Below are 16,776 nucleotides of genomic sequence, written 5' to 3' on the forward strand. Positions count from 1 at the left end.
CCAAAAAACTGAACTTCTTTCTGACTTTTAAGCCAGCTTCTTAATGTGCCTTCAGCTCCAATGATCTGGCCATCTTGTAGTTTTGTGACCAAAATTCTGCATTCAAAGCAATAAGGAGCCACACAAAAATAAAACATCAAGAAATGTGTAGTTGGGGGGGCCGTGTGTAGGGGAAGTAGCTTATTTTTAACTAATCCATTTGTGATACCAAGTATAGGCTTCAAGCCTTTAACATTACTTTAGCAATGGAATTCTGAACTTTTCCTAGAGCTGTGATAAAAACATCATTAAGAAAAACATCAAAAATGGAGCTGGAGCAAAGCAATGCTCCAAGCTATAATTTTAACCAACCTCTCCACCTGGATGTGGACTTTCTCTGTTTTGAAGACATAACTAAGGTCACAGTCTCCATTCAACTGCTCTTGCCAGAACTCTGTTCAAGACCATCTCAAACTGATGACTGATTGCATGAATGCTTCCACTCTTTGTGGCAAGAACTAGTTTCAACAAAGACATTGAGACACTTGAATGTGTCCAGAGAAGGGCAAGAAGGCTGGTGAGAGGCCTTGAGCACAAGCCCTGTGAGGAGAGGCTGAGGGAGCTGGGATTGTTTAGCCTGGAGAGGAGGAGGCTCAGGGGTGACCTCATTGCCCTCTACAACTACCTGAAGGGTGGTTGTAGCCAGGAAGGGGTTGGTCTCTTCTCCCAGCCAACCAGCACCAGAACAAGGGGACACAGTCTCAAGCTGTGCCAGGGCAGGTTTAGACTCGAGGTGAGGAGAAAATTCTTCACCGAGAGAGTCGTTCATCATTGGAATGTGCTGCCCAGGGAGGTGGTGGAGTCACTGTCCCTGGAAGTGTTCAAGAGGAGATTGGACATGGCACTTGGTGCCATGGTCTAGTCATGAAGTCTGTGGTGACAGGTTGGACTCTATGATCCTCAAGGTCTCTTCCAACCTTAGTGATACTGTAAAGCAGCCTGTTCAGTCCCACTACCCTGTATGAATACCAGGGGGGATCACAAATGAGCCACCCCTGCAAAGGAACAGCTTCCTAACCTGCCAAGCACAGCACAACAAAGCCTGCCCACGTATGAGCTCTTAATTACACATTCAGAAGCTTTAACAGCCAAGCCATGGCTCCAACAGCCTTTCATAAGCCTATACAGACTGAGGCAGCAAGTAAAGGAAGCCTGTTGGAACGTTTCTGTTACAAATAAACTATATTCCATTTAAAAAGTTTGGGATATTGCAGTGGAGTTTCCATCAAGTCAGAACTTGTCTGTGAGTGCCAAAAACCTCGGGGGAAAAACCGTTCAACAATATTATTCTGCTATTGCCATGTGTGTCACCAGCACAGCGCTGTTTTCTGCTAACATAAAAGCACCTAAACCTTGTCACTGAAAACTTTTAGGTCCCAAGAAGTGGAAATTCTGAGGAGTTGCTAGCATCTGCTTAGCTATCCGAAAGGTACTGGCTTTGCTGCACTTTAAAAGTTTAATTATATTTTATTGATCAAACAAACTGAACTCAATCCTAAGAAGAGCACTGCCCTATTTGAGAAGCAGAAGAAAAAGTACCATCTTTGCAGATAGGCTTTCAAAGAATCAAAAAGTTCCTTTAATAATTTATACTTTAAGAGGACTGACAGGATGGAGATCAAAGACCAAAGAAATTATTTGTAAAACATTAGGGTCTGCCTCTGATTATTGACGTGATAAATTATTGAGCGTCTGTAGAAAAATCTCTGTACGTTTAGGCTTGAAACCCCAGAACCTTGAAGAGCTGGTTTTAAGCAGTTAAACAGCCTGCATTTAGGGCTCGGATTTGCCTTGTCCTTCAACAGAACATTGGGAGAACGCATAATGAGTCTCTGCTTGCTCTAACCACAGGTCAGCCACAACTGCAGAAAGCACTCCCTGCTATTGCCTTGAAACTGGGAGCAACCTCTTAAAACTTCACATTCTGAGCATGAAAGATTGGCTCAAGGTGCAGCTCAGGACCAGGCCTCTCCTGCTGCTACAACTGGCTTACGAGATAGGAACAAACCACAGAAGTCCATCCTCTTTGGGACATTGTTTAAACTTTTCTTTACCCTCACTACACAGCATCAGATCTAGCACAATGCCACAAAGATGCCCCTGGTCGCATTTCCCAACCTACCTCACCCCCACAGCGCAGTCAGCACTAGGCTGTGTCTTGGATTGCACCTGCAGGGCTAGGCTCAAGCCCTCTTCCTCTTTGATCTCAATGGAACCACCACAGTTTTATATAGAATTAATGAACTGTTGAGGCTGGAGGTCTCCCTGGAGCCTTCTCCTCTCCAGGCTGAGGAGCCCCAGTTCTCTCAGCCTGTCCTTGTAGCAGAGGTGCTCCAGCCCCCTGAGCATTTTTGTGGCCCTTCTCTGGACCTGCTCCATCAGCTCCATGTCCTTCTTGTGCTGAGGACTCAAGAGTTGGACACAGTACTCCAGGTGAGGACCATACTAAGTTAGAGGATCTTAGTTGTCTACCAGGTCAGGCCAGAAATTTTTTCCCCATTAATTTCTCAAGCACACTTTTGAACCTGCAACATCCTAAAACTAGGAGTTCCATAACTTAACTACTTCACCTGCCCCAAAATTGCCCTTTTTGCTTTGTTTTAAACTTTTTTACCTTCCAGTCTAATTTGATACCCTTAACTCTTGCACAGGGAAAAACAGAAAAATAGCTCCACTCTAGGAGGTCATATTGGTGCAACTGTTTTCACATGATGGAGCCACCGAAACAGTTGTATCCGTGCAAAAAAACCTGTACCTAACGCTGGCCAAAACATCTGACCCTACTTTCTTTGCTGATGCAAAGCTCTTCTGCAAGTCAGTGGGACATGGGCAAGACAGAAATATTCATCAAGTAGCAGAAGAATCCTACTTTACTCACACGATTAGTGGGTTTCTGATGAAAGCCATGCAGGATGTCAAAAACCAAATCCCTTTGCTCCTCTAAGAATTCATAACCAGGTGGGCAGAGTCTGGGAACACACAGAGGATCACAGTTTTTGGCAAAAAGAATTTGAGAAGAGGTCTGACCTACAGTAGGCAGAACCAGCCAAGCCAGTTTCCAACATCCTGTCTCTAAGCTAGGTACTTAAACAGCTGGAAAGTTGCTCTGAGTCACACCTGAACAGCCTCTTTGTTACCCTTAGCAGTCTCTGAGCCGAGCCAGTCACCAGTCAGCATCACACACCAAGATGTGGAGGCTTGGGAAGCAGAAGGAGTCGCCATAAAATCATGGGAGCATGAACACACAAGGAGTGAATCTAGGAGAAGACAGTACTTGATATTCTGATAGCAAGGAAGCCTTACAGCCTGATCAGAGAGGACAGAAAGAATGTGAGCCCTGAAGGAACAGAAACTGCTACTATTGATAGAATCACAGAACTGATTGGATTGGAAAAGACCTCAAAGGTGATTGAGTCCAACTGTCAACACCACCATGGCCATTAAACCATGCCCCCAGGTGCCATAGCCACACATTTCTTGAGCACCACCAGGATGGTGACTCCACCACCTCCCTGGGCAGCCTGTTCCAATCCCTGACCACTCTTGCAGCAAACAATTTTTTCCTAATCTCCAACCCTCCCCTAACACAATTTCAGGCCATTTCCTCTCCTTCTGTCACCTGACACTAGGAGAAGAGACCTTTTTTACCCCCATTTTTTCCTGGAACTAAACTCCCTATTACCTTATTTTTTTCAGAAGAAATCAAGCCCTCAAAGTGCTAAGGAAATGTTACCCTTAATTTTCATGTCTAATGCCTCCTCTTTTAACAGTACATGCCTCAATCCACTTTTGTGTTGGGTTCCTCACTGGAGTCAAAGGCACCATTAGAGGAACCAAATGATAAAGAACCAGCATGGCAATGGCACCAATATGGGTCCTTGAGGAAACAACAGAGAAGTTTCTAGTTGGGGATTGATCCCTCATCTGTTTCCATGTAGGCTGGAAGAATGTGCTTCTTGGGCTAAGGGCAAGATCAGAAGATACAAAACCATCACAGGACCTCACACCTCAAAACAAAAGGTATGTGCTTGTGACAGCAATGATGAGCCACAGATAGGGAAGAACTGGTGTGAGAATGTCAGAGGTGGCAAATATGGAGGCACAGGTAGCAGCATCCTGTAGCAGCCCTTGCAGTAATAGAGCATGCTCTGAATCACATCCACACAAGGAATACCAAGTGTAAGACTTTGGCTGTATGCTTCTGTTCTTTTAAAGCAACTTCTGTGAACAATGCAGGCATTTGGGCAATTTAGGTTTTTTTTCCTGAAGAAACCACTTCCCAGGCATTCTGGAAGCCTTGTTGGTGATACATCCCAACAGTTGTCCCAACAAGCTGGATGCCAGGCAGATGAGGCCTCAGAAGGAGGTGTGATGGACGTGTCAGCTAGAAAGGATTAGCACATAGAATATAGGAAATAGAAAGGATCCCAGAAGGGTTCACCAACGACCATAACCTGAACTTCAAAATGTCAGCAACCTTCCTCTGTGTATGTCCAGGGTTAAGGGAAAAGTTGCCAAGATCAGGATGTTGTGCACAGTCATCAGCACCCAAACCTGTGCATCATCTATTATCCACCTGGACAAGGCTGATCCAGAGCAGACATGGGCATTTGATCTCGTGAAAAGAGCTGCAGATTATGGTAGCTGAGGTTAAAGCTGCACTTCTACATGGCTGTGGAAGAGCAGATAGAGGTACCTCATCTGGCACAACATCCACTCTTGCAGCTACCTCTTGAAAACAAATCCCAACAGAACCTCTTTGTACCAGTCCAACACTCTGCAGCATTTGGCTGTGAGTTATGATGTGGTCAATCTGGTTACATCACAGACTAACACTTTCCACACCACAGGCACTGAAAAAGAAGTGTCAGCTTGCCAACAATTTAGAGCAGAACCTGGACTTTGCACGCAGCAGAGTCAGCCCCGTGAAGGAGGCTAACAAATGCAACTCAAACTCACAGCAGAAAGATAGACTCAGGGGAAATTGATGAAGTTTTTCAGTAATTTGAAGAAATTAAACCATGACAACCTTAGTATGAGCAGCAGGATTGCCAAATAAACAACTGAACAAGCATTTCAATGGAGTTTAGAAAAATATTACCTTTTACTTTTTCCCCCTTAAACGATCCTTGAAGGTGCTGCTCACTGACCAATGACTTCCTCCTCCACAAAGATGTTCCAACATGTGTTGAGAGTTTGGGACATTAGTACCACCTCTAGAGCATGGAGTTTGCCTACAGGGATAATGTAAGTCAGCTTTATTGCAATATTGAATGGTTCTCTAAGGTTTTCTTTTTATTGTTCTTATTTTACATCCACTATTTATGACTAGAATCTCTTTATGAGATGGACTTTGTACGTTCATCTGACGGAGAATGCATCTCCACAGAAAGATGACCTGAATTTTACTCTCCTTTGCAGAGACCCAAAGAATTTCAGCCATTTAATTCCCAGAGACAAACTTTGACTGAAGCTGGGCACCGTGTTTTGGGAGGCCCTGAAGGCCAGACCTGCCTGCCAGAAACAGCAAGATCTTTGAAAGAAAGCTCTTCCCCTACAGTCATAAGACAGAAGCGAGGTGTTCTGCTGAAAACAAAACCTGAATTCTCCAGATATTTCTGGGAGCAGATAGTATGGGTATGCTCTCAGCTCAAATGGAGTAAAACCTCGAGGAAACAGCTCCATTTTCTTCACCAATAGTCATCTGGACTGCACCTCCAGCTCATTTGGAGAAGTTACTGCTTGATGAAGCAACATCAGGTCTAGCACTTGGAGGTGACACTGCTAACAAGGTAACTCGGATTCCATGGTGTTGCAGAAGCAATAAGACTAATAAAAAGAAAACCTTAGAAATACACAAAAAATATTGAACAGAAGCTGCCCTACCTTTCACAGAAAGGCAGACTCCAAGCTCTCAGGCGGTACTGAAGTTACCATTCCAACACATGTTGGGACATCTTGTAAAACAGTAAGTCTAACCATGGACCTATTAAAGAAAGAACAACAGGAGGGTTTAACATTCTGCTGGAACACTCACTGGTTATGCTTATTTGGCAACACTGCTGCTAATACTAAGATGGAGAAGGAAATAAGGAATGTGAGTAACAGGTAACTGCCTTGCAATGTTGTACCATCAGCGATTGGTTAAGGTGCAGTAGAACACCAGCTGCTCTGCTGAACAGGTACCACGGGCTTCACACTCAAGAAACTGAATTACCACAGCTACAGACACCAGTAAGAAGACTGGGAGCACTGCACGCCATCTGATCTAAATAAATCTGTGACCAAATTGCTTGCTTTATGCTAATGCAGAAAGTCTCCAACTCTGCACTAAGGTACAGAACTATTCCAGAGGTCAGGATGTGGACACATCTCTGCACCAGCCACACCTCTGCAGGGGACTTAACGAAATTTACAGGAATTAGAGGAAGTCAACATATGTGAGACATACAGGGAGCTGCAATTTGGATCCTACAAGACCTAATGTGCCTTTTTGTCCTGAGAAAAAGCAGCTGGCACCACAGAAAGCACCACTCTAGGTACAGTCCAAGCAGACCGAGCACAGCATTAAGACAACACACAACTCCTACATGCTGAAGAGCAAGGATGTGTTAGGAGCATCTCCAAACACCATCAACAGCTATGCCCACAGGTACTTAGGGAGGTCATCCTGACAGAAAGATGCTCATGGAAAAGCTGCTCTTAGGAGAACTATTTCAGTTTGAAGACAAAGCAAGTCATGGATAAAAAGTGAAGAGTCAACAGTGAAAGCTAACTAAGTCGTGCCGACAGTAAGCGCAGTGTAAACAAAATCCTCTGTGCACAGGCAAGCTGAGAGCTCAGGACTTCACAACCCACAACTCTAATCTAAGCAGCTATAAAAACCCTCTAAAGTAAACCAAGCAGAGAAACAAGCAGACTTTTATGTTGGAAGTGCTCTGGATATGAAAGAGCAATCATCAATAGCACAGTTTCATCTCATTCAGCCATGCACATAACTGTTGACAAACAAACAGATGAAACGGGATGGCTCTCTTATTAAACTAGTAACAAATGCTTTAGAGGCTCTGAAATCTACTGGCCTGCTGCCATGAAGGATATTCCAATCAGTTTGTAGAAGGTTTAGCAATACAAAATGCCCTCTAGAGTACTCAAATTATTTATTTAAAGTATAGACTTATGCATACAACCAGGCTGCCACCGTGGTGCCACGCAGTAGACTGAGCACACTCCAGCCTACAGAAGCAGGGAAGCTATTTCCCTGTGTTTTCACATGCATTTCTGGAGCAGGCATGTAATCCAAGGGTAATTCCACAAAGAAAGGGGTCAAGGCATAACCATGATCAATATTTCATCAGACAGAACTAAAAACTGCCTTACATATAAATCAACAAAAGGGTGAGCCTACACATTATGTTGAGCCTGACCCCACAATTGTTATGGTGACAGAGACAGTGGCTTCATTCTACCAAGCCAAGCATCTCTGAAGCTGTTTTCAGGCAGACTTTAGACCTTTTCTACTACTGGACTAGGAGAATTTTGATTCCTCAACACATTTTCAAGCTTCATAATAACTGACCTGCAGCACTAGGTGTGTTCTAGCCTACACATCCATGTAGCATCATAGGATGGTAGGGGCTGGAAAGGATCTTTGGAGAGCATCTTATCCATGCCTACTGCTAACACGTTTCACCCAGATCAAGTTCATAGAATCATAGAATGGTCTGGGTTGGGACTTCCAAAGGTCCAACACCCTCTGCAGCCAGCAGGGGCATCCTCAACTGGATCAGGATGCCCAGGGCCCTGTTGAGTCTCACCTTGAATATCTCCAGGGATGGGGCCTCAGCCACCTCCCTGGGCAATCTGCTACAGGCTGGACAGGAACACATCCAGGAGGGTTTTGGAAGCCTCCAGAGAAAAAGACTCCACAATCTCTCTGGGCAGCCTGCTCCAATGCTACATCACCCTCAAAGAAGTTTCTCCTACAGTTCAAGTGAAACCTCCTGTGTTCTGGTTTGTACCTGCTCCTATCACTGGGCACCACCCATCCTCATGACCTCCACCCTTAAGCTATTCATATGCATAAGATTCCCTCTTGGTTTGCTCTTTTCCAGGCTAAAGAATTGTAGGTCTCTCAGCTTCTTCTCGTAAGAGAGATGCTCCAGTCCCCTCATCACCCTTGTGGCCCTCTGTTGGGCTCTCTCCTCTTGAACTGGGGAGCCCAGAACTGGAAACACCACTTCAGATAAGGCCTGAGCAGGGCAGAGGGGAAGGAGAGCTATGCTAGATAACAGCACAATAATCACGTTGAGGCAGTCCCACATTCCCTAGACTGTCCCCACTGTAATTTTTCAGCCAGTGCTCTGCAGCAATGAAAGGAAAACTGAAGTGGAAAGTTGGGTGAAGAACACTGAAAGTGAAAAGAAACAATCCAAATCACGGCACACAGCATGCCACACGTAAGGTTCATTATTATTATTGCATCAAGTCAATTATTGATGGTCTGGAATCTCCACAAGTTGTGACATTTTAGGGAGAGTCAAGTAAAAGCAAAAGGACAGTATTTGGTTTTGAAGAGCTCAGTCAGACTTGTAACAGAAGCTGTGGCAATTAAACTGCTACAGATTCTGAGCTTGTGAGGATATCGTGGCTCTGTTGACCACAAAACATACAGCTAGTGAAGGCTCTAGAGACCACCAGCTCTAAGTCAGAGCCTTCTCAGGAGATCACAGAATTGATCTGTTCACTTTCTCCAAGAATAGAATAGAATAAACCAGGTTGGAAAAGACCTTCAAACTCATAGAGTCCAACCTATCACCCAACACCATCTGATGGTGTTGGCACCAAGTGCCTGATCCAGGCTCCTGTTAAACACCTCCTTTCATGATCAGGTAATACAAAAAAGGTCACCTTTCATCTTGTCCTTCACTATTACCAGATATAAAATACAGTGCAGTTTAACTCCCATCTGCTCTCAGATTCCTCAGTGAAGGAGCTCCTCTGGTGACCAGACCCTTGCAAACTAGAGCAAACTGTCACTCCTGAAACAATCTGCTAAGTCCCACTGCTAAGTGCATGAAAGTGGAAATGTTCAGAATGGCAGAAACTGGCTAATAAAACCTCACTTATCAGAGCCTGCTTGTCCACCAAGAAGTGGCTTACAAACAATTAATAGTGAGACAAATTGAGGTTATCTTTCCTGTGGTTTTATGGGAATGAAACAAGAAAAAGCTAGGATCTTTCAGCATTATCTGCTTGTGAGAAGTCTCCTTTGCTTCCCTTGCCCTTTAATGGAGCAGTACCCATTTCACTAACAAAGACCTAGAAGGTCTGAAGAGTCTGCAGGCACATCAGCATAGCAGCACCCACCAAGCACAACAACCTCTGCCTCTCAGCTCCCCAAGGAGGGAAACAAAAGCCTTACAGCTCTGTGCATGTTTTACTGTACTGTGCTGTTGTGCAGAAAGCTCAGGGTTTAAAGTTTTATGATCCTGAATGGAACAGCAAAAGAAATTTATCATCTGCTGAGAAATACCCACTCTTGATTCCTCATCAAAGAGGAACTGAAAGGAGTCCCAGCCCTGTCTTCCTACATGAACAAATGGCAATGATTTACCAGCCAGAGATGGCCAGAGATAGCAGCTTGGGTATGCAGACACGTGGGAAGGGAATGAATACCTTTGCATGTGTTACCTTTCAGTCACTTTGTCCATTGAAGAGGATCAATAGCAACATGAGTCATTTAGACTTAAAATCAACTTTGGATGCTAGCACTGCCAAGTTACAGCAGAGATAAGGATGTACAGTATATTAAGGAACCTCTTTCACTATAACTTTGAGGCATTTGGCTGGTGGTTACTGCCAAAAACTGAACAGCATCTGCTCTCACTTTAGCAGTTTGTATTCTGCCTGGTGAATGGAAGCACAATCTCTGAAACAGCCTTTGGGGAACACTACTGAGCTGCTCAACAGAGCTCTTACTCAGAAAAGAGAGAAAGAGATTAATATTACAGAAAACTTGAAAGATCTAGCTTCTGAGAAAGCAGAGAAGAGCAGTTTCCTAATACTGTACATACCACAAATCTCTCTTTTACTGAAACATTAAAAGTGTGCCCTAAAACTAAAGTGATCATTAAATATGGATAGATTTAAAGGTGGAAAACAAGCTGCTTAATTCACGGCCAGGTACAAGCGAGAAGAAACAATACACTTCATCTCATCTGTCAACAGGCAGAACAAAAGCAGCACAATGAGGACTCTCATTGCATGCTTTCTTTTTCCTGAGGTATTGAGAAGGTCACAGCCTCCTTTTCCTACTCCTGGTGTGTCCAGGCACAGCACCATATGGTCAGAGTGAATCTGTCCTGAACTTACAATGTTGGTATTTTAAGTGCCCAGTAGCTCCAGCCACTAAATTCGTGTGTGGTCCTATGCAGGCAAATCTGGCCACACAGAGTGAAAACCAAGCTTCTAAACCAGCTGAAGCAATTCTCCCCTCAGAGCCATAGATCCCAGATAGTAGCCACTAGTGAACCCCACAGCCACTTTCAAAACTATAAAAGGCTTCATGTAAAGCCAAAATAAAGCTCTGGAAGTGGCTGCAGGAGATCACTAGGAGTGGCCACTCTTCTGGACTCACTGCTTTTGAGAAGTAAATCCCTGCAGCTGCTTTGAAAAGCTTTGAAAGTTTCATTTCAATTATCAAAGCCAATCAAGCTTCAAAAACAGCCATAGGGATTTGGTTCCTCAGAGGAGCAAAGCCCAAAAGGCAGTGATGAATTGTGTGCTGGGTTCTGTGGCTCCTCAAGTATGTACAGATTCCTGTAAGTCCTGCACTTGTAATTATGGCTCCATGTTGTGCAGCAATTGTCACACCCAGACAGTTCATTAAGGCTTAGATGGCAAATTCATTACTGATTTCCCATTCTTTTTAACAGTTTGATGTCCGTTTCCTTTCTGTTTTCTGACACCTGCGAGCATCCCTCAGAGCAGTTTCTCAGGTCTCATTGAAACCTTCTGGCTTCTTGTCCCAGGTGGTGGTCAGCTGCCTCACACAGGCTTACCTAGACCAAATCCCATCATGCTGTCATCATATCATGGCCACACCATAACTACAACATGCAAAAGGATTCATTTCTCTGCATAAGCACTTAAAAGGGTGCTAATTAAAACACAGGAGTGAAGCTTGACAGCAAGTCAATGAAGAGCCTTGCTTGTGACTCCAAGGTCAAGAGGCTTCCATTCACTGAATGAACATAAACACAAGTGGCATTGCAGCACTAGAGCACCTACCTGGACTGCTTTGTAACAGGACTTGGCTTCTAGCTTTGAAATTACAAGAACTAGAGCCCTACAAATGTTACAAATCTCACATAAGCACAGTCCTAAAAGAAACACATGGTTTAGGTCTCTGCCATTGCGCTGAGTACCTTGAGACACTGATGGCTCTAAAAGTATCACAAATTTATGTGGAGAAAGATCCATTTGGGTACTAGAACTCATGCCATAGAAGTATGCCATAGAAAATCCATCCTTAAAACCTCACTGATTCTGAGTAGCCATTTTTGCTACTGAAGTTTTCAACTTCTGTTTTCAAATGGCAGAATAAACAAACACACTTTATTTTTTTTTCCCCTTTTTCTCCCCCAGGATAAATACACCTTGCTGAAAAACTGCTCTACAAAACTCACTGTCAGCTTACAGACAGGCAGATGTTAGGAGCTGAATAACTGGTTTGTAAAAGAGAACTTCACATCCTGTTATATGTTATTCACAGGTGTCCTCTGTGACCTGTACTACTTACTTTACCTCTCTGTTTCAGTCTTCTCATGTGTAAAACATGAAGGAGGACTGTGAGAAATAATTCATGCTCACAAAGGGCTTTGAGATCCTTGACTACTCAAAACGTGGGGGAAGCACAAACTAGGAACGTAGCAGGAGGTTTGGGGGCTTTTTTTATCCAGCTTGTGAGAGCCAAGTTACTCTTCTCACAGAAACCTTGAAAGTTTGATGCAGGATTATGTAACCACGTGCTGAAAAGCACCGCCTGAAAGGCTCAGCAGACTCTGCTCCTCCCCAAGCCAAGGACACGTGTCTCACCCGTTTCAAGTATGCGTCTGTGCAGAGGTATAGCAGCAAGAAAGGGCTCATCTTTACAGGGCTGCAGCTGGGTTCCAACCAAGTCAGAGTTGGTAGCCATGATTCGGGCACTTTCTTCACTGAGATTAACGCCAGCCATGGAGGCCACATCGTTGATGTCATCGTCATCTCTAGAAGGAAAAACGAACCGAATCAAAACACTTCTGCAGGGCAGACATTCACTAGAACCATAGAATCAACCAGCTTGGAAGAGACCTCCGAGATCATCCAGGCCAACCTATCACCCAGCCCCATCCAATCAATCAACTAGCCTATGGCACTAAGTGCCTCAGCCAGGCTTTTCTTGAAGATCTCCAGGGACGGCGACTCCACCACCTCCCTGGGCAGCAAATCATTCTCCCTGTGAAGAACTTCTTCCTAATATCCAGCCTGAATCTCCCCTGGCACAGCTTGAGACTGTGTCCCCTTGTTCTGGTGCTGGTTGCCAGAGAGAACAAACCAACCCCCACCTGGCTACAACCACCCTTCAGGTAGTTGTAGACAGCAATGAGGTCTCCCCTGAGCCTCCTCTTCTCCAGACTAAACACTCCCAGCTTCCTCAGCCTCTCCTCGCAGGCTGTGCTCCAGGCCCCTCACCAGTTTCATTGCCCTTCTCTGGACACATTTCAGTACCTCAGCATCTCTTGGGGCAGTATCTGCTTCCCCAAAAGCTATCACCATGCAACACACTCGGTGGCTGGGCCAACTGGAGGCACGACCATGAGAGCCTCTATTTACATATTCTAGAGGCAGAAATCACCAAAGAAGTCTCTGATCACACCAGGAAAACTTTAGAAGCAGGACACTCGGTCTAACAAAGTGAGACAGAGGTGTCTTGTCTTCATCTGAGAGGCAGTGAGCTCAGAGAAAGCAGGATGGTCAGGAACCTAAAGGCAATGATCACCACTAAAGAGAAGAGCATTTGGCTAGTCTATTCTTGCTGCAAACTAGGAGCAAAATGATAAAATAAAATAAACAAACAACCAGACATTAAAAGCTAAACCATGAGCCTGGAGCCCTGCACTGTTTCACAAGGTCCTGCCAAAATGGGCACTAAAGCATTTTCAACAATAGCCAAAAAAGACTTTATGGCCATGATGGCTGCTTAGGTAACTTTGGGTTCCAGTTGTGGTTTGAGTACATCCTGGTATTTCCTCTGGCAACACTCAGAATAGCAGCTGATTTTACAGAAATGAGCTGCACTGGAGAAGATGAGAGCAGCACCTCCCAGGTCACTGCTTGCCCCTAAACACCCTTCCAAACACTGAGGGACAACTAACAGCTTAGAGTTTCCCTACCTGTTACCTCCTCCCTCCCTTTCTGAGGCATGACTCATAACTCATAACTCCATGACTTGGTGACTCATAACTGTGGAAGCAACCATCTGGGTATAGCACACTCTGGTTGGGAGCTGTCCCTGACACAAGCACTGGACTGCAACATGTTCTGGGAGCGATTACACAACCTCTGAGAAGATAAATACGGAAAAGATCCACAGACAGCCCAGGCCAGGCTCCTACCACTACAGCAAGCAAACAAATAAAAGCTGAAGTGAAAAGACTTTCTTACAAATCACAGAAATTGTCATCCTGTGCCCCCCAGAACACCTCCTGCCCCTTGTTGCAAGGGTAAGGCCTACAGCAAAACCCAAAAGCTACAAGGAAGATCCAAGAACAAAAGAGGAGAATCCCTGGAAATCCATGATCTAGATCCTCCCATGCACTCCTTGACATCTGCACTGGAGCAGCCAATTTTGGTGGAAGACTTCTGCAGGTTGTTAAGATGCTGGGTTTGTTTTCTTTTGCAGGAAGAAGTCAGGAAGGGCTTTTTGCTTATACCAAGCTGGAGACACCTGATGAAGAACTCTTGAGGCAGCAAATGGAAAATTCTACACTAATTGCCACTAATACACTAATAAATGCTGCACAGATGAACTTGGAATATTGTCCATGAGTATTTAGCACTTGATTTCTTCCCTCAGAATGAAATCCCTGAGGACAGTGTCACCAGATTGAGTGCTGAGTCTAAAGGCTTTCCACTGTTACACTTCACATGGGGTGTATGGGATGCTTCTGAATAGCTGAAGAGAGCAGACTCTTCTACCTTGCTCCTGCTCAGCATTTTAGCTACTCCAGAGGACAGATCTGTGACTGCTTTACACCAACACTGCCTGACAGAAACCCAGACAATTAATGTGGGCACAAACTAGGATTCCAATGGAATTATCAAAATCAGTGCAATGGTCCTTAAAGACCATCACTGTGACCCCTGGACAAAGTGCTTTCCTGCCATCTCACACTGGCAATCTGCTCCCTGTGAAGACACTGCTGTTTGGTTTTAATGTTACCTGGCAGACAGATAGGAAATGTCTTAATCAGAGCTGGACTACAAGTTTTTCAGTCTAATGGGAAAACTTCCACCAGTGTACTCCTCTCCTGCACCAGTGCACTCCTCCTGACTTTGAGGAACTTCCTCCCTTTTCCTGGATACAGAACACACATTTATAGATAAAGAGGGCTGGCACTCTTGCCACATCATTGCCTCTAAAAGTCAACTTTCAAGGCCAGCTGAGCAAGTTGTGAGAAGTCATTGTGTGGAACAAAGATGCCATCCAGTGGTTGTACAGATTGCTGATTACTGCCTGTCCCTTCTCAGCCCAGCAGACTATTTAACAGTGTCATGTTTCCTGGCTGTGCCTATCCTACCTATCCTGCTGCAGTGTTATTCTGGAGTGTTATGGGATAAATCCAACATTTCATGCATGCTACTTGTAAGAAGGCAGCATGGGTTCTCAAACTCTTGACAAACACAAGCTACATCTTCAAGTAGTCTAAGAATCCAATTCTTTCTCCTATATTCATAGATTCATAGAATAGTTTGGGTTGAAAGGGACCTTAAAAGTCATCCAGCTCCATGCCCCTGCCATGGGCAGCAACACCTCCCACTGGACCAGGCTGCTCAAGGACCCTTCCAGCCTAAACCTTGTGATTCTATGGCCTGGCTCCCTGCTCCCCTACAGCAAACACATCCCACAGCAAGGGAACAGCTCTGCCCACTTCATGCCTCATGTTACAAGCAATGCCTCTGAGCCTTACTGCACACAGTGAGGAAGTGGGAGGATAACAAAACACTGCCAAGGAGTCTCTGTCCTCAGAAACATGCAGAGCTGGGCAAGTCCCTGACCTAACCAAACCCGCTCTGGTTCAGAAGGTGGACTATATGAGTGCCAGGGTCTCTTCCAGCTGAAATGATTCTGACTCACTATCAGGGGCAACCAAGTTCTTTATTTGTGCCTGGACTATGGGGAATAATTATTTTGAGAGTCTACTGCTTTCACTGTCATCAGGGTTGATGAGGTCAGTGGGAACACTGAGGGTACCCAACTGGATGATGATGATGCACAGAGCTGTCACAGGCAGGTGCACAGGCCTTTAGCACACTTCAGAGGGCCTTCTGCTGCAGCTCTCCCACCTACAAAAACCTTTGTAGCTGGACTGCTATGGTACAGATCTCAGTCTGGGTTCCTGCTGTAAAAAACTCCCCCAGATCACAACAAATAAAATTCCCATTTCCATTCTTAGCTATTAAGGTGGCTGACAAGTTCACTAAATGGGAGCTGTCTGGAGCTCTCCCTGAAAACAGAATAGCAACAATCCATGTTAAAACAAAACAACAAAAAAAGACACAAAATTGCATGAATATGACAACTTTGCACTGCAGAAGTCTTGGGTTGAAAACACTGCATCATGGAACTGCTCCTGTAACAGCCAGGGAGCTCCTGCAGCTCATTAAGAAATGCTGGCACTAAAGGCCGGGCTGGAATGCCCAACATTCCCAATTCCTCCATCTTATATGTAATTCCTCCCTGCACCTCCCACAGATGCAGAAGAAACTGAAGATAACCAAGCTCCCATTTCCAGTGACCACCAGGAGTGCCAAGCTCAAGTTATTTTAAAGCAAGCAGAATATAAAATAATGAAACAAATATGCAATAATAAAAACACTGAGGGCAAAATAAATTTATACATAACACAACTATTTTTCAAAATTCTTGCTTTGCTTTGGATGCCAGTTTGCCTCCTGGCTAAAAACACATTCTTCACACACGCTGGGAATGCTGAGGAAAACTAGTCAGCATTCAGAGGATTAATACAGATTTCCAGCTCTCTGCCTCCAGGCTTCATAGTCAGACATCTATTTGTCCTCGGGAGAGGTTAGGGGTTGAAATGCAAATATGCAAACAACCAAACTCTTTGTTAAGGTATCAAGAAAAAGCTTGATCTTTGCTGCTGTTTAATAAATACTGGCAATTTTATGGACTTATTTAAATGCAGCTTTGTGTCTTACTATTTTGAAGGGGAGAACAATGCAAGGAAACAAACACATTCATTCTGACTAAAATTTGTTCTCTAGAGGAAAAATGACATACACCCTTGACAGCTTATTTACCAAACTCACTAAAGATTTATTGATTTATCAATCAGTGCCTTGAGCATTTGCTTCTCCCCAAGGGAAAATTAACAATTCCAGCTAACCTAATATATTCTATGTATAAACTAAGTGAATGCAAGAATCAATCCTGGCACAGTTTACAACATC

At 44.4% G+C, this 16,776-nt stretch overlaps 1 protein-coding gene across 2 annotated transcripts in view; it reads right to left on the reverse strand.

The window, feature by feature from the left end:
- The window catches only part of LOC128898147 (transcription initiation factor TFIID subunit 4-like), a 128,020-nt gene that overhangs the window by 75,920 nt on the left and 35,324 nt on the right, over positions 1-16,776 (reverse strand). The window contains exons 10-12 of one of the 2 annotated variants that reach the window (XR_008462726.1): positions 12,139-12,308; positions 5,926-6,025; positions 5,141-5,273 (exon numbers count right to left, since the gene is read on the reverse strand). Coding sequence is in view for 1 of the 2 variants with exons in the window: in XM_054170079.1 (XP_054026054.1) it covers positions 12,139-12,308 (170 nt within the window). In the remaining variant the exon portion in view is untranslated. The remainder of the gene's footprint in view (positions 1-5,140; positions 5,274-5,925; positions 6,026-12,138; positions 12,309-16,776) is intronic. The other variant, XM_054170079.1, reaches the window with a different exon arrangement.

The sequence above is a fragment of the Dryobates pubescens genome, chromosome 19 (assembly GCF_014839835.1).
Source record: "Dryobates pubescens isolate bDryPub1 chromosome 19, bDryPub1.pri, whole genome shotgun sequence".
Taxonomy (NCBI): domain Eukaryota; kingdom Metazoa; phylum Chordata; class Aves; order Piciformes; family Picidae; genus Dryobates; species Dryobates pubescens.